This window comes from Rissa tridactyla, chromosome 22, assembly GCF_028500815.1.
Source record: "Rissa tridactyla isolate bRisTri1 chromosome 22, bRisTri1.patW.cur.20221130, whole genome shotgun sequence".
Classification (NCBI taxonomy): Eukaryota; Metazoa; Chordata; class Aves; order Charadriiformes; family Laridae; genus Rissa; species Rissa tridactyla.
Genome location: NC_071487.1, coordinates 3281106 through 3297961, shown reverse-complemented (window position 1 = coordinate 3297961; position 16856 = coordinate 3281106). Strand labels below are relative to the sequence as shown.

The 16856-nt window shown below is 66.6% G+C and overlaps 1 protein-coding gene across 2 annotated transcripts; it reads right to left on the bottom strand.

Moving 5' to 3' along the window:
• Window positions 1–1179: 1179 nt before the first annotated feature.
• On the bottom strand, window positions 1180–12955 carry PLPP2 (phospholipid phosphatase 2). 2 transcript variants are annotated; one of them, XR_008463355.1, is made up of 7 exons: window positions 12790–12955; window positions 10622–10773; window positions 10039–10316; window positions 9805–9862; window positions 9510–9686; window positions 9144–9405; window positions 1180–1360 (listed from the first exon to the last, which is right to left on the bottom strand). XR_008463355.1 is itself a non-coding variant. In XM_054182188.1 (6 exons), exons 1-6 carry the CDS (start codon window positions 12839–12841, stop codon window positions 9268–9270), a joined length of 855 nt encoding a protein of 284 aa, XP_054038163.1. In that variant the 5' UTR covers window positions 12842–12955; the 3' UTR covers window positions 8296–9267. The 2 variants fall into 2 exon arrangements, 1 of the variants encoding a protein (XP_054038163.1); XM_054182188.1 differs by lacking the exon at window positions 1180–1360 and having other exon boundaries at window positions 8296–9405.
• Window positions 12956–16856: the final 3901 nt, after the last annotated feature.

Genomic DNA, 16856 nt, shown 5'->3' with positions numbered 1-16856 from the left:
AGAATCCCCCCTGCCGTGCAATGGCGGGGAGCGGCAGCATCCTCCCCCCCGACCACTCAGGGCTCTGGCCTGGGAAGGGCTCCTGGGTCTGTCCCTCTCCCATGGCCCCGAGAGACCCCTTCCCCCCGCCTTAGGGACCCCCCCCGCACCCCCCACCCTCCAGCAAAGGGGTCTGGCACCCCCCGGCCCGGGGGTGCGTCCGCCAGCGCCCCGGCCGCCTCCTGGGATGCTGCTCCAGGAGGCCCATGGCTGAGCTGCTTCCCTGCGGAACTCCAGCGTTGGCGGATGCTCGAGCTGGGGAGAGGGACCCCCACGTCGCCACCCCCACTTGCCCTACACCGGCCCCAGTGTCCCCCCACCCCAGAGCCCCCCACGTTTCCAGCCAGCAGCTTGGGGTCCGTACGACCCACTGGGTTTTTCTCAGGGGTTTTCTGGTGTTTTTCTCCTTTCAGGGAAACCGTTTTAGTTGTTCGACATTTTCTGCTGCCTGCGGGTCAATCCAGGCTTACAGAGAGCAGGAAATAAAACATTTGAAGAGCAGCAGCTGTGAGGGGTCAGCTTCTCCTCCTGTTTAACCTTAATCCACCCGCAGGCCTGGCCCCTTCCCTCCCCACCGCAGCTCTGTCCGTCCTGGCCTCCGGGTCCCGTCACCGTCCAGGAAGGTGGTGATGCCATCGGCCCACGGGACAGGGCCATCCTCAACCCCAGACACAGCCTTTCCAGGATGATCAAAGCGACTCCTCTGAGTGGAAAGCAAAACAACCTCCCCAGACACACACACACACCCCCCCCAGCCCCTTTTCCTTTGCCCAGATGGTGTTTGGTCCAGAGAGACATCAGCTCTGGACGTCCTGCAGAGTGAAAATTTGCTGTTAGATGCATCCCTTAAATTACCTGAACATGGGGGCCGCTCAGCCTGCGCGCACCCAAGGGCGACCGCCGTTAGGGGCTCACAGCCGCAGATCGTCTCGAGCGGGGACAGCACGAGGCTCCGCATTTACAGCGGGAGAGGAAAAAATCCATCAGAAAACGAACCATCCCAAACCCTATCCCCAGAGCCACAGCCGCACGCGGAGACACAGGCACGCACAAGCCAGGAAACAAACAGGGTCCCGGGGAGGAAAAGCAACAAGCGAAATGTCCGGGTTTGATCTGATTTACACGTTTGGTTGTTTTGCAGCCGCTTCGCATCTCCGGGACACCCCCAGTGATCCCAGACCCCCGCTGGCTGACATGGGGCCGGGGAGGTGGGTTCGAGCTCGCCTTTGCCTCCGCTCCCCGTCCCCGTCGCACCAGATGTCGGGGTACGCGGCGGGGGAACGAGAGCCCATCCTCGGGGATGAAAACTTGCCTCCAGGCCCTGCTAGAAAAGAACAATAATAATAACCTCGACGAAACCACAGAAATAGAGCCTGACTGCGCGAAGGCCACCCTGCATGTGCCCAGAGGGCGCAGGAGTCCCTGGAGCCGTGGGCTACGCTGTCCCCTCGGGCTGCGAGGAGGGTTTTCCAGCCATGAACCAGATCCCGATGGCTTTAGTGAGCCAGGGACCACCCCCAGCCCCCCCCCCCCCCCCGGCCATGGGAAGCCCAGCCCGTTTCATCCCATTTATCCCCCCGGCAGACCCAGCGTTTTCTGAGAGCGGCTTAGATGGGAAATCTCCTGTTACCCCAGCTCTGCCGAGGGGATCCAGGCAAGGACACCCCCCCTCTCTGGAGCTGGAAAGGGCTTGGGATGCCCCCACCCTCGCTGCACCCACTCACAGCCCTGGGACCTGCGGGGTTTTGTGCTCTGGGGGTGGGTGGGAGTGGGAGGGGGGAATGGCTGGGGCTGGGAAGGGAGAGCGGCAGAGGAGCGGTCTCCCAGCCCTTATTATATTTTAAAATGTAGTAACGGCGCGACGTCTATTTTCGTAGATGGAACAGATCATTTCTGGAAGGGGGCCATAAATCTCAAAGGGAGGGGGAATAATTTGGCCAAGGTCACGTTGAGGCAGCAAGAGTGTAAAAGGGAAAAATATTAAAATAACAACAAAAATGCAGTTGAGAGCTTGGGCTGGCACGCCGCCCCCCCCCCCCCGCCCCAAACCCCCTCCCCAGCCTGGGAACCCTGTCCCCTCTGCCCTGCCGGTCCCTGCCCGCTGCCCTGCCGCTTCCCGGGGGAAGCATCGCCCCACGGGGCCGAGGGGGCTGAGACGGGAGCGAAGGGCTGCTGGGGGAGAGGCCGAAGGGGCAGAAGGGAGCAGAGACCCCCAGCGAGCAGCCCCGGCAGGACCCTGACACCCTCCCTCTGCGGTGGCCCCTTCTTGCAACACCCTCGAGTCCCCCCCAGACCCCACACGGGGCCATGGGACCGGGGACAGGCTCGTGCCCCTGCGTGCTGGGGACGACGATGTGCTCGAGGTGGTGCTGGGTGGTCACGGGGGGAAAATGGGCTCCCCCCTGCCACACGGTTCCCCACCATGAGGGCACGACGGTGGCAGAGCTGGGACAACGCCATTGCAGCGCGGCTGAGGACCCCCCTGCCCCGTGCTGGTCTCTCTTGTCCTCACCGGGCAGCACCGGCCCCTCTGCCCGTCCCGGCCTCGGTGCCGGGGCTCTGGCAGCACCATCCGCCACCGTCGGCTGCCGGTGCCACCCACCCCGGGCGCAGGCAGAGCAGGCAGAGCAGGCAGGGAGGAGGTGCATGTTTGGCAGGGCCAGACCCGCTCGCCGTGTGAGCGCAGGGGATGCAGAGCGGGGGCCGCAGGGCCAGCAGGGATGGACGGGCTCCGAGGGGCAGCCGAATGCCTGGCAGGGGCTGCTCGGCTCAGCCCAGAGCACGTCCCTGAAGGGAGGAAGGGGAGAAACTTCTGCAGGCAACAGGGTGCCCGGCACTGCCCAGGCCTGCGGCCATGGAGGGGCTCAGGTCCGAGCAGGGACCACCCTCCTCCCACAGCCCGCAACGCACCGGGTCCGGCTGCTCAGCTGCTGTCGAGCTGGGTGGGGGGACAGAGGGAAAGGAAAGAGCATTGGAGGGGGCAGACGGGGGCAAGAAGATGCTGAGGCAGGGGCTGAGCTTTCACCCAAGGCTTTGGGTGAACCCCTGCCATGGCGGAGAGGGACCTGCAGCCCCTGGCACCCTGCTCCTGGTGGCCTCGCAGGGCAGCTCTGGTTTGGTGGGAACAGGAGAAGGAAAGGACCCCAGGAACACCCATCCCATCCGCTGCCGCACGGGTCAGGCCTTCCCCGGAGCAAGAGCCAGGGCCGGAGGGGGGAGGCCGGCCGTCCCGCAGGGCTGGCACTCGGCAGCCCCGTGCTTCCGAGAGCACGTCCCTGGCAGCGCCGCATCTCCCCGCGGCTCCTGGCAAGCGGCCGACAACAAACTGCTGCTCGTACCCTCTGGCTGCTTCTCCAGGCTCGGCTGCCAGCTCCTCCATGCCAGAGCGGCTCTACCAGGGCCGAGGTTACGCGGCAGGGTGGGGGGCTCCCAGCCGTGCCTGTACCCTGGCCGCTGGCTCTGTGGAGGGACCCCCCCAGCCAGCCCCAGCCCCTGAGCCAGAGCCAGAAGCCGGACAACCCCGGCACGATGGGGCACCGGCTTGGGACAGGCTCTTGTCCGGCTGCTCTAACGAGAAAGAAGCATCATTTACCAGCCTCCCATGGGAGGGCTTTCCCCTCCTCGTTTCCTCCTTTTGCTATTTAATTCCTTCTCTAGCCCCATCCTTCCTTTACTCGGTGAGATCAAAGGAGTCTTTGTGGCACCGGGCACATTTCATTTAAAGGGGGTGGGGGGAGGCGGCACCGATGGGATGAGAGGAGAAAGAGAAGGGGGAGGAGGAGGAGGAGAAGGAGAAGGAGAAGGAGAAAAGAAGGAGAAAGGGAAGGAGGAGGAGGAGAAGGAAAAAGGGAAAGGGAAGGGGAAGGGGAAGGAAAAGAAGGGAAAGAAGAAGGGGAAGGGGAAAGGGAAGGGGAAGAAGGAGGAGAAGGGAAGGGGAAAGGGAAGGAGGAGGAGGAGAAGGGAAGGGGAAAGGGAAGGAGGAGGAGGAGAAGGGGAAGGGAGGCCGCAGGGAGCACCCAGGTTGCGCAGGGTCCCGGCAGGACGGGGAGGGTGCAGGGGACCCCGCGGCGTCGGCCCTGCGGGGCTGGGGGCTCCTCCGGCCGTGCCCCCCAGGGGCCCGACAGCCCCGGACCTTCCCCGGGCTCGGAGCTGCCTCGGCGGGCCCCGGGGCGGGCAGCGGGGGGCTGCGGGGGGCTGGGGCCGCCGGGGCCGGGACGCGCTCCGCGGCTCCGCCGGGCTCTTGCTGCCCTCTGCCGCCGGCCGCCGCCGCTCCCCGGTGCTCCGGCCGCCGCCGCCCCGCCGAGCCCGGTGTGGGGCGGGACGGGGCATCCCCCCCCCACACCCCCCGCCCTTCGTGGTGCCCGGGACCGTGCCCGCTCCCCGGCCGCGGCTCCCCGGGGAGCACAAGGGCTGATGCCGGGGGCACCGGGAGCCCAGTGCAGGCACCAGCCCCTCACTCGCAGCCGCTCTGGGCCCCCACAGCCCCCCAGGGCCACGTTAGGCAGCACCAACACCTCCAGGGGCCACGGTCTGGGGGGGCCCGGCCCGGACCCCCCCAGCTTTGCCTTCGCCATGCTGAGACGAAGAGGTCCATGCAACATGGCAGCCTCCCTCCAGCTGCTTCCTCGCAGGCTGCGCTGGGGCAGGGAGCCACAAACATCCCCGCGGGAAGGTGCAACCCGCTCCCCACGGGCACCGACCCCCCCTCCTGCGCATCCCTGAGCTGGGGCCACCTCGCACCACCACCCACCCCCCCCCTCTGCAGCCACAGCCTCATCTGGTGGCACCCTCCTCCTGTGGCTGCCGGCCAGGGAAGGGGATGTTTATGGGATGAGTAACATCCTTCCTGGCAAAGGCCTCTGCCCGCTCCTGGAAGCGTGCTGCGGGCACTGGGAAGCTCAGCCCCTTTGCCTGCCTCTTGCCCCCAATCAGCTGGGGAAAGAAGCCAAGAGCAGGAAGGAACGTGGGGATGGGGCCAGGGCAAACGAGCCCAGATGAAGCCCTTTTTGCACTGTGAATGGGCAGGAGGAGTCCCAGGTGCCAGGGAGAGGGGAGGGAAGGACGCTGCGTGGCAAGGCAGGAGGCAGCCAGGAGGCACAGGTTGGGGGAGGCAGCCCAGGGCCCCCTCCGGAGCGGGGCTGGAAGCCAGAGCCTGGCTGAGCGCTGCCAGAAACGGCTTATTTTGGAAAGGAGGCATTTTGGCTGAGCGCTTGGTGCGTGGAGCTGCTGACGCTGAGGAACAGGACGGCTCTGAGAGAGCAGGTCCCAGCCATGCCTCGAGGGCCAACGCCGCTTGGCTTCGACCGGGGACTGAATCTGCCCCAGCACAGCCGGGACTGCATCCTTAATGCCCGAGTCACCCACCTACTGCAAAGGGGTTTGGACACTCCTGTCACAAGCCAGCACAGTGCCCGGGGCCACAGCTCACCCTGAACGCAAGAGGAGCTGCCTGGGATCCACCAAGCAGGATGCAGAGAGCTCCAGCCAGCTCTGACCCACGGGGCACGGTACGGCCCCAAGCCTCAAACAGGGAAAGTGAGGCACACAAGCTGGTGGGGGCCACTTTACCCCACCATGGGACCCTGCTCCCCTGCCCGGTACCAAGCCAGCCATGCCAGCAGCGCAGCGAGCCCGCCCCAGACCCTGCTGGTGCTCAGAGTGGGGGGCTGGAGGCAGTGGGGGCTGGCCCAGAGCTGGAGCGGCGCTGGCAGCGCACCGTAGCCTTCAGCCACGGCCAGGGCCGTCGTAGACTTTGCAGCAGAAACTGGACCTGCTTCACCTTCCCCAGTGCCCCACTGGCATCCACAGGGCCAAGGTGCCGGCACGGAGGCAGCCCCCTGCCTGCACCCCCCAGTCCTTCCGCAGGGGGCTGGGGCTGGCTGTGCCTCACAGCCCCTCGCTGTGTCCAGACAGGGCTCGGGAGGCTGGAAGGGACCATCTAGTTCCACCCCCCTGCCCTGGGCAGGGACACCTCCCACCAGCCCAGGTTGCTCCAAGCCCCGGCCAACCTGGCCTTGAACCCCTCCAGGGATGGGGCAGCCACAGCTTCTCTGGGCAACCTGGGCCAGGGGCTCACCCCCCTCACAGCAAAGAGTTTCTTCCTCAGATCTCATCTCAATCTCCCCTCTTCCAGTTTAAAACCCTTCCCCCTCATCCCATGGCTCCCCTCCCTGCTCCAGAGTCCCTCCCCAGCTTTCCTGGAGCCCCTTTAGGGACTGGAAGGGGCTGGAAGGTCTCCCCGGAGCCTTCTCTTCTCCAGGCTGAACCCCCCCAGCTCTCTCAGCCTGTCCTCACAGCAGAGGGGCTCCAGCCCTCCCAGCATCTCCGGGGCCTCCTCTGGCCCCGCTCCAACAGCTCCGTGTCTTTCTTGTGCTGAGGACTCCAGAGCTGGACGCAGTGCTCCAGGTGGGGTCTCCGCAGAGCGGAGCAGAGGGGCAGAAACCCCTCCCTGGACCTGCTGCCCACGCTGCTTTTGATGCAGTCCAGGATGTGGCTGGCTTGGCGTGCCACGAATTTGGTCAGGTCTCAGCCCCTGTCCGGCCCCGGGGCACGGTCGTGAGCCGACAGCGTCGTCCGGTTGGTGAAGGAGCACCGAGCTCCCCACCGCTGCCCTGCCCTTGGGAGCCGCACACTGCAGCATTGTGGCCCAGCTGGTTTTTCCAGAGACGCATCCAAGGGGTGAAATCAGATCTCAAGGGAAGGGAGCAGCACGTTCCTGGCTGCACAGAGGAGCTGTCGAGGCAGCGCCAGGAACCGGGGCCGATGCCGGGCACCGGCCAGAGGAAACCCAAAAGAGCCGAGCTCCCGGAGCCGGATTGTGCCTCGCTGCCCCCGACTCCGGGAGCTGCTGCTTTTACAGACCTTTGTTTGCAAACCCTGTGGCAGAGAGCCCTGCCCTGGCACTTCCCACCAGCTTTGTTTTACACCGTCACATCTTAAACAATGTCCCAAAGCCCTGGAGGGCTGGGACGGGGAGTGGTGGGGGGGGGGAAGGACCCTGCTGGGGGAAGCGGGGAAGGGTTTGCAGGAGGAAAGCTCTCACAGGAAAACAGCAGAGCAGCGTGTGGCGAGGGAGTTCCCTCGGCGCAGGGAAGGTATTTTTGGTCGGGGCTTGTCTAGACTGGAGTAACCCATGCTGCGTAAGCACATGGGCACCGCGCACGGCGCCTGCTGCTCCCAGCCCCGACGGACCAGGCTGCGCTGGGCCAGGGCACCCCGGACCGGCCACCGTGTCCCCGAGGGACTGGGGAGCACCCGGCGTGTCCCGTCCCCACCCCTGCAGAGGCCAGGATGTGCCCGGCTGGAGGGAGCAGCCAGGATCCAGGGATCCATCCAGGGCTCCGGTTCCCAGTGCCGCATCGGCAGCTCCATTTCCCCCCCCCCCGCCCCCCAGCAAGCCCCCGGCAGGACCCAAGTGCCACAGGCAGAGCTGGGATGCCCCCACCTCCATCCAGACCCCAGGACAAGGGGTACCGACACCGCAGTGGGGCAGACACAGCCCAGGCTGACCCCGAGCCTGTCCGGCCGGGGTGCTGCCCCCCCGGTGCCCCCCATGGCTCCCCAGCCTGGCCCCACTGCCGCCCTCCCCGCGGCAGGAGGGACACGATGAGGCTGTGCCAAGGCTCCCTCGGCACCCGGCCTTCCCTCGGCTCCGGCTGCCGCAGCGGCCAAGGGAGCTGCAGGCACAAAACGTCACTTTTTCCAAGAGCTTCTCCCCGCCTTCCCTTCCCCCTCGCGGAGGCCGCCGCGGTGCCGGGGAGCGCAACAGACTCCCGGGGCCAGGGCGAAGGCAGCGCCAGGACGGGAGCCCACGCGGGACGGGTCCGGGAGCCCTGCGCCGGCCGTGGCTCTCCTCGCCCCTCGTGGGGCCGGCCAGCCAAAGAACAAAGCGGTATTTCTCGAATTACGGTACGTCGAAGAATATCGTATTCGATACGAGAGGTGATATTTCACAGGCAGCGCGGGAGAGGGGCGGCTGGCCGCCCCCATGGCTGCTGGGGCTCCCTCCCCCGGGGAGATGCTGCTCCCGTCAGCCCCCCCACCGCCCCATCGGCCCCAGTCGAGCCCAAGTTCCTCAGCACCACCAGGAGAGGGGGCTCAGCAGCCCTGAGAGCCCCCTCCCCAGCGCAGCAAACCTCCTGCTAACGGAGGGCTTCAGACCCCTTTCCTTTGGGAGAGGAAACTCTCACCACTTAAGCCCATCTACTCCGAGGCCAGGAGCATCCGAGGAATAAGAGAACAGGCCCGACACAGACATTCTTTACGGATGATCTAATTTAAAAAAAAAAAAATTATAAAAACATATCATAATCAAAACGCGTGTAGTTTAAGAAGAGGCCCACAGCGCTCCGGCGCCGGAGGCGGCTGCGTGTCAGCGATGGGATGGCTCTGTGGCCCGTTCCTCACCTTCCCACGGAGTTCGGAGTCCTGTGTCCAGCTCCACATCCCCATTTATTTTCCTTTACCACAGAAAGCTTCTCCCCTACCCCTCCCTGCCCACCCCCAGCACCCCCTAAAGCATCAGCTGAAGCCGCAGGAGAGACAAAGGCTGAAGCATTCCCCTCGCCCCAGGCCAGGCACGAAGCAGACGGGCACACCAAGCCCTTGGCTTCCAGCACGGGGCACCACCGGAGAAAAGCCCGGCCGTGGCCCCTTCGCTCGCACGGGCTGCTGGCAGCCAAGACTGCTTTTCAAGGTAAGGAGGGAACAGAGAAGAGCCCTGGATCGCTTTAATCCTTTCCAAAAAAAGTATTGCTAGCCCAGCAGCTGTCCTCCTCCCCCCTGTGCTCGCGAGGATTTGTACTCGTAAGGCTGGATAATTTGACAGGGATAACACGCACTCGGCACAGGCAACCTCAGACTTCCCGACGAGTTTGCTCTTTGCTCGGCGCGGTTTGCCAGCCTGATAAATCCACCCCCACGTGCCACCCTCCCCTCCCTTCCCTTCGTGCGGAGGGCTGGGACGGCAGCCTTGGAGCGTGACTCAGACGCACAGGGGACCGAGGACCTCCCCCTTCCCGCGGGCAGGGCGCTGGGATCGCCGGGCACCGGCCAGCACCGAGGCACCGCGGGGAGCCGGGGGTGCAGGGCCGCCCCGCACGTACCTGCGGCAACCGGAGGCACGTGGAGCCGACGGTGAAGACGGAGCCGGGGTCCCCGTCCCCCCGCGGCAGGAGCAGTGCGCAGCGAGGGGCAGGTGGTGCAGTCCGGCGCGTGGCCGCGCGCGGCTCACGGGGCGCCCCGGTAGCTGTAGTGATTGCGGTCGGGGTCGCTCATGGTGAGCGGCAGGCTGGGCTTGCGCTCGGGGTCCTTCTCGTCGCACTGCCGCGGGGGACGCTGCTTGAAGAAGTCAGAGACGTAACGGACCTGGAAAAGACCAAAGGGAAGAAAGAGGGTTTGGGGACCCCCTCCTGCAGCAGCTCCGCGGCAGCCCGGCAGAGCGTCGTGTCGCGCGGCGGGGGGACACTCACGATGAGGACGGCAATGAGGGCCCCTTGGAGCAGCCCCGCCAGCACGTCGCTCCAGTGGTGCTTGTAGTCGGACACCCGGGTGTAGCCCACGTAGATGGCGAAGGCGATGAGGAAGAACTGGATGGTGGGACGCAGCAGCCGGGCCCACTTCCCCACCAGCCGGGCTTGCACGTAGAGCTGGGCAGCGAAGGGGGGAGCAATCACCCAGCGCCAGGGGCACCAACCGGCCAGAAGACGAGGTGCTCGGGGGGGGAACGGGACCTGCGGGGGCTCATCGCCTTCCCGTGGCACTTACCGCCAGGAACATCATGCAGTACATCCCGAAGGAGGAGTGTCCAGAATAGAACGACAGTCTGCAGGGAAAAAAGGACACGTCAGGCCATGAGAGCGAGCCCCCAGCGCCCAGCTGGCCCCCCACCCGCTCCTCAGGCTCTGCCCTGCAGCAGGACAGCGTCGATACCCCCCGGCCGCCACCGGACCACAGGAGCCTGGGGGGGTGGGGGTGAGGTCCTGCGGCCCCACGGCTCACCTAGACTCGGTGACGTTCCCGCTGTCACCCCGGCAGACGTTCTCCAGCTGCACGTAGATGGAGCAGTTCACCTTGGACCAGTCGGGATTGCAGACAGCCAGGAAGTTTGGCCGGAGACGGCCGATCATGTATTTGGCCAGGTCTGTCAGGGACTGGCTGATGGCCCCACCGAAGAGGAAGGTCCCCACCACCTTGTAGAGGGCGGCCAGGTAGTTGTTGAACTCTGACTTGGAGTAGAGGCGTTCCGTGTAGACCAGATACGCCTCCCCCGATGAGATCTGCAGAGGGCAAGGGGCAAGGGGTGAGGGTCCGGGGGCCACCGAGCAGCTCCCCAGCACCAGGGGCACGGGATGCTCCGGCTCCCAGGGCTGTGGCAGAGGAGCCCCTGGCACCCGCCTGCCACAGGAGCCCACGGGGCCTCTCCCCCTCCCTGCAGGGAGCCACCCCCATGGGGACGTGGGTCCCACCGCCCCAGAGGGAGCTCCTGACCCCCAGCAGGGCAGGGCTGTGCTGGCACCCAGCTCCGGGATGACGCCTGCCAGGACGTCCCCGCCCCAGCGGGATGGCATTGGTGCTTCCTTACAATGACGACGGTGCAGGTGATGGTCACCCCAGCCATGAGGCCGTGGGTGATGGTGTCCGCCTTGTAGGGGTAGCGGATGGAGTCATCGTTGCAGTAGAAGCCCCGCTTGTAGGGGGAGTTCACCAGCGTCAGGATGACGAAGGGCAGAGACGCTGCAAGGCAGAAAGAAGGCGAGGGCTGGGGACACTCGGCCGCAGGCCCCGCGCAGGCACCCGGCGCCATGCCGTCTCCCCGTCCCTCGCCCCCGGGTCTCCGCTCCCCGCTGCTGGGGAGGGATCCCCTCTGGGGACACAGTCCCCAGCCGCCTGCGCCCAGGGCAGGAGGACTCGCACCCACCAGCCCCCGCCGCTGATAGGGCCCTATCGGAGCTCGCAGCTGCCTGCAGCGCCCAGATACCACAGGAGACGGCCGCGACCGGGCACCCGCAGAGCCCCCAGGGCTGCCCCGCTCCCCCCAGGAGCTGCCACTGCAGTGCAGGACACCGGGGCTGATCTTGTGCCCTCTCCTCACACTCCCCTGGGTCTTTTGGCCCAGGAGGACAGAGCTCATTAGAATTAACGAGCACAGGCATCTTTTGCAAACCTGTTTTACAGCAGGGAAGGGCCCCCAGGCCCCAGATGGCCTCGGTGCCTCGCACCAGCTCCAGGAGAGCCAGTGCCCAGAGATGCTGGGGGGCGATCCACGCTTGGCTTCCCACCCCACGCCCTCCGGCAGCCCTCGCTCCTGCCAGGGCTCTGGAGACATGCCACAACCGGCCGGATCAGCTCGGGCACGGAGGATTCTCCGCCCAGCGTGCCCCGACCACGGGCATCCTCCAGCTCGACCCTGGATGGGCTCATGCCCAAGATCAAGAGGGGTTTTGGGGGTGTCTGCCCCACGGAGGAGGCTTGCCAGACCCCCCCCCCCACTGGAAGGGGACCTCCCGCCCCTGCGGTCGCTCCGTCCCCGCCCAGGGGACGCTTCCCCAGCACCCCCGGGGGGAGACAGGGCACAACGGCCCCGGGATGCTCTTCTCCGGTAAAAGCCCCGGGACGCGCGGCCCTGCCCCGGCCCGCAGTCCGCCTTAAACCCGGGCTCCTCTCCCGGTTCCGCCTCTCCCGGCGGTTTCCGCCTCCCGTTCTTCTACCGTCTCCCGGGAACACGCACCTTTGCCCCCCCCCCCAACCCGCACCCAGACCCCCCAAGCGAGGGGGGAAACGACGGTAACACACCGGGCTGCTGCCCGCCCCCCCCCGGTTTCCCGGGCGGGGGCATCGGCCGCCCGAAGGAGCCCCCCCCGCTGCTGCCGGCTCCGGCGGCGGCCGCCTCGGTGTACACCTCCAAGGCTAATTTGCAGCTCAAATTAGACACGGAATTTTCTTTCGGGATAATTTCATCCTCCAAAAAAGCTCCCCTAAAAATAAAAGGCACCGACACCCGAAGAGAGAAAAAAAAAAAAAAAAAAAAAACCACCAAAAAAAAACCCAACAAACGGCCCGAACACAAACAGGAACCTGCCGCTCCCCACCGGGGCCCGGAGCCCGGGAGCAGCTCCCGGCCCGGGACGTTCAGGCTGAAATTACGACCTGGGCCTTTATTTTTAGTCCGTCTTAATTAGGTGCTTCTCAGCGTCAGTTTTAGAAACGGGCGTTTGCCTGCACGGGGCCGGGGGGGGGAGCTGTCGGGGCACCGGGAAGGGGCTCCCCCGACCCCAACCGCCCGCGGAGCCCCCCCTTCCCCCCGGCGGGGCACCGGGCCCGGCCGGCGGGAGGAGGAACCGTCCCCCTACGCCCGGGCGGGTCCCGCCGGCGGCCACCGGGACCGGCCCCGGCGCCCCCCTCTCCGCTCGGCCCGGGGGCTGCGGAGCCCCCGGGGCACCGGGGAGGCCCCACGTCGGGGCAGCAGCTCCACGGCAGGGACCGGCAGCTCCGGGGCAGGAGCCACTGCCCGCCCGGCCCCACCGCCTCCAGCCGAGCCCCCCCCACCCCGCGGCTCCTCGGGGAGGCCCAGAGCCCCAGGACCGGCGCCGGGCAGGTGCCCCCCCGGGCCCACAGCACCGGCAGCGGGATAGCCCGGGGAGAGGCGCGGGGGGACCCAGGACCCCCGGTCCCGCCCCCAGCCCCACCGGGGGTACGCTCCGGAGCCGCCCGGGTCGGGGCTCCGCGGCCGCGCCGGTGCCGAGCGCTCACCGACGGCCAGGCAGAGCACGTCGAGCACCACGAAGACCTTCCTGCGCTCCATCCCGCTGCCGGTCGGCGGCCCCGCGGCCCGGCCCCGCGGTTCACATGGCCCGGAACGACGCGGGCCCGGTCGGGAGGTAAAGTCCGGGCGGACGGGACGGGGCGGGGCGGGGCGGCCCCGCCCGCCGTTGCCCCCGCCCGCGGCTGGGGCGGGGGCGGACGGTGGGTCCCCCTCCGGGGGCGGCCCGGGCCCGGACCCCCCGCCCCGCCGCTTCCCCGGGCCCCGCTCCAGCGTCTTCGGCTCCGGCCCGCGCCCCCGCCCCGGCTCGGCTGCGGCGAGGGGAAGGGGGAGAAGGAGGGGGGGAGCCTGGGGGAGCCGGCCGTGTCCCGCCAGGCTGCTTTCCTGAGGGGAAAAAGGGTAAAAATAGGAAAACAAAACAAAACAAAAAAAAAAAAAAAAAAAAACAAGAAAAAAAAAATCAGTGGGAAAACGCGGCCAGAAACGCGCCGGCTGCACCGGCAGCGGCCACGGGGCTGCCCCAGTCGCGATACGGGGGCTGGCCCAGTCGCGATACGGGGGCTGGGGGGGCAGGAGGGTTCCCCGGGAGCCTTCGGAGGCCGCGGGGAGCAGAGCAGTGGATTTAAACACAGGACGAGGCGAGGAGTGTTTGTTTTAAGCAGTGATTTAACCCCTGGAGCGGGATTTTCCCCAGACTCGGAGGTGGTCGGAGCAGGATGGGATTCCCGGTGCTGCCCTTTGGGGCTGGGGACGCGCCGAGCCGCTGGCACCGGCGGCGGGGACGGGACGAAAGGTTGGGGTGCGGGTCCCCACAGCGAGTCCCTCTGGGAGCGGGGACGGCCGCAGCCCGGCTGTTTGCTCCAGGCCCGGCTCTTGGTCGGGAGCGGAAGGAAACATAAATAATACAGAAACCACCCAAACGATAGCTACTGGGCTGGTTTATTTAAGTGCAGCGTGAGTGGCCTGTGGAGAATGTCGGAGCTGTTGCGGGAAGCCAGCGGAGCTGGAAACACTCTTGGGCTGCCCTGGGATTTAAGGAGAGGGGCAGAACCACTCGCTGGCTTTCCTCTGCTCCCATCCGACCCCATCCAACCTCCGACAACCTCCCTTCGGCCCGTCGGTGCCACGGGGTCCTGTCACGGCTGCCGGAGTAGGATTTGCCTGGCACGTGCTGCCCCAAATGCCGGTGGCGGGGAGGTGACAGCCCCAGGGCAGGGGGGTGCCGCAGGAGGGGAGGTTGGCCGGCGCCTGTGGGCTGTCCAAGGGGGGGACGTGGGGTTTAAAACGGGTTTTATCCCACGGCGGATAAATCTCCCCTCCTTGTCACAGTCCCAGCCGTCCTTGGCTGTGCTCAGCCGCTGTCATGGCTGGCGTGGAGGCTCCGGGCTGAGCCATGGTGGGGACAAAGAGGTGGCAGCGTGGGGCTCAGCGAGGGCAGGATCGGGCCCGGCGGGGCAGAGCGGAGCGAGAGGCAGCAGCATCGCGGCGGGCAGGACTTTGCCCCACGCGGTGCCGTGGCCATCAGACGGTGCCAGGGTGGCGGGAGCCACCCCGGAACGGCCCAGCCCGGCCCGATGGGCTGCCCTCGGCTCGGGCCACGTGCCGGGGTGTCACGGGGAGCAAAGCAGCCCCCGCTCTCGGCTGCGTCGGGGGCTGGCGGCATTTGGGCCCTGTTTGTTAGGTTACCTCCAGCTTCGCTTGGCCATTGTGAAGTCCCGGGGGGGATGCCGGGGGGCCGTGGAGTCCTGTGGGATGCCAGTCCCAGCCCTCCCAGCCCCCGGCGAGCACTGGGACGCCATCCTGAGGGGGGGATGCTGATGCTCCGCTCTGGGGGGGACTGGGACCCTTTTCCCCCCTGCAGGAGGTTTGCCCACCTCTCCGCTGCCGGCCCCTCGCACGGAGGCTCACGGGAGGTGGACGGTGGTCTCCCACCATCCCGAGCTGGAGGAGCGGGGGCTGCTGGGGGCGGCCGAGCCCCCTCCCTGGGCCGCTGCAGGAAAGGGAGCGGCCATGCAGCTTGGTGAAGGTCCGGCACCCGGGGGTAGGGGGTCCCTGGCGCAGGGGTCCCCGGCACAGGGGTCCCCTCTGCCATCAAAGCGCCGCGGCTGCAGCAGCCATGCACCCGCCATGGCCGCGTGTGGGGAGCGTGGGGTGGGCAGATCCCGCACGGCCCCGACACGTCGCTGCTGCTTTCCTGCGCCCTGGAAGCAGAGAGGAACCTTTTCCACCCCCCAAAACCTGCGGGGATGCGGGAGCCTTCGGTGGGGGGGTTGGTCCTGCTGATCTTACACCCGCGGAAACATCGCTCGGGGCCAGAAAAAGGCATTTCAAAGGATGTGACGAGAGACAGCGATCCCACCGGAGGGCTTCGAGCACACCCACCCTTCCCACCACTCCTCAGGGCCTCCAAGGAAGCGGGGAACCCGCTCCCATCCCTCAGGCCGTGCCCGCCATCGCACCCGGCCTCTGCAGGAGGCAGCCGGGGGCTGCATGGCCAGAGCCCCACACAGCCGCAGCCGATGGCCGCCCTCTTCTGCAGGGCTGAGCCCCAGCCCCCTGCGGACCCCAGCAGCCAGGGGGGTGCTGCGTTTCGGCCGAGAGCGGCTCCTGCTCCTTTCCCTGCCGCGTGGCCGGTGTCCGGGACGCTCTGCCCGCTCCCCACCGTGTTCTGCCAGCGGGCGCTTGCCCTCACCGGCTGCGCTGCCAGAAACGCAGAGAGCTCCCATACAGTGGGGCGGGTTCCCCTTTTCCTGCTGGTTTTCCAGGTGGCATTTTCCAGCTGCGAGCAAGGGAAGCAGAAGCCCCCCACCCCCCCCACCCCGTGCCACCCCAAGGCCCTGGGGCATAAGGCAAGAGCTGGGGAACAGAATTTAAGGGGTTTCTGGCAAAACAGAGGGGCTTTGTGGTGAGGAAGGAGCCTTCTCGTGGAACCGTACAACGCAGTCGCAGCAGGACCGCTTCCCTCGCCTCCAGGATGTTATTTCTGGCTGAAGCCGGTGAGACATGGACGGACCCCCGCCTCCCCCCGCCACTGGCTCTCCGAAGGCTGCCGGGGTTTCAGAGGACTCGGGGCACCTGTAAGAGCAATGGACACCTCCCGCCCCTCCACACACAGCGCCGGGGGGGTAAATACGGCCAAGGAAGCCAGGCCTCCTCCCGGGCTGTGATGGCATCCCTGGTACAAGGCACGGGAAGGTGGCAGGGCCAGGAATTGTAGCAATAAGACGAGGGGCAATGGTTTAAACTAGAGCAGGGCAGGTTTAGACCAGACATGAGGAAGTTCTTTACCCTGAGGGTGGTGAGACACTGGCCCAGGTTGCCCAGAGAGGGGGTGGAGGCCCCATCCCTGGAGACATTCAAGGCCAGGCTGGATGAGGCTCTGAGCGACCTGATCTAGTTCAAGCTGTCCCTGCTCGCTGCAGGGGGTTGGACGGGATGGCCTTCAGAGGTCCCTTCCGACCCAACACCTTCTATGAATGGAGAAAGGAGGGACCCCAAGAACCAGCCCCAGACCACCCAGGCCAGGAGCTGCAGCCACAGGGGCAGCTCACGGGCGCTCCGGCCACGGGGACCAGACCTGGCTCCAGCAAGGCGGGCTGGAGGCACGAGCTCTTCACTGATGAAGACGCTCCTCGGCAAGCAGAAGCAGCTGCGCTAAAGACAAGTCAAGTTCAGCTTCTGCACCGGGACACAGGGCTGTTCCGACAGGCAGCGGTGGCACCCGAGATGGGAGGACATAAGCCCCCAGGGTCACTCCCTGTCCCCACCACCTCCCCGAGGACCGACCCGAGATCAGCTCTTTAGCCACCAGCTTCCTCAGCGCCGAGCCGGGCATCCCGTCCCTGCCCACGGAGCCGCCGAGCCCTCACCCGGGCTGGGAGAGGATCAGACAGAAAAGGCACAGACCCCGACCCCTTTTCTCGCTTCCGCCATCACAATAGCCCAGGACTGCGGCATCTCAGCCTCCAAAACCACGACAGGCTTGCGGCTCGCTTTCAAATTAGGTTTTTAATTAAATAAATAACGTCAAGGGGTCTTCAAGGCAGTATCACTTCAC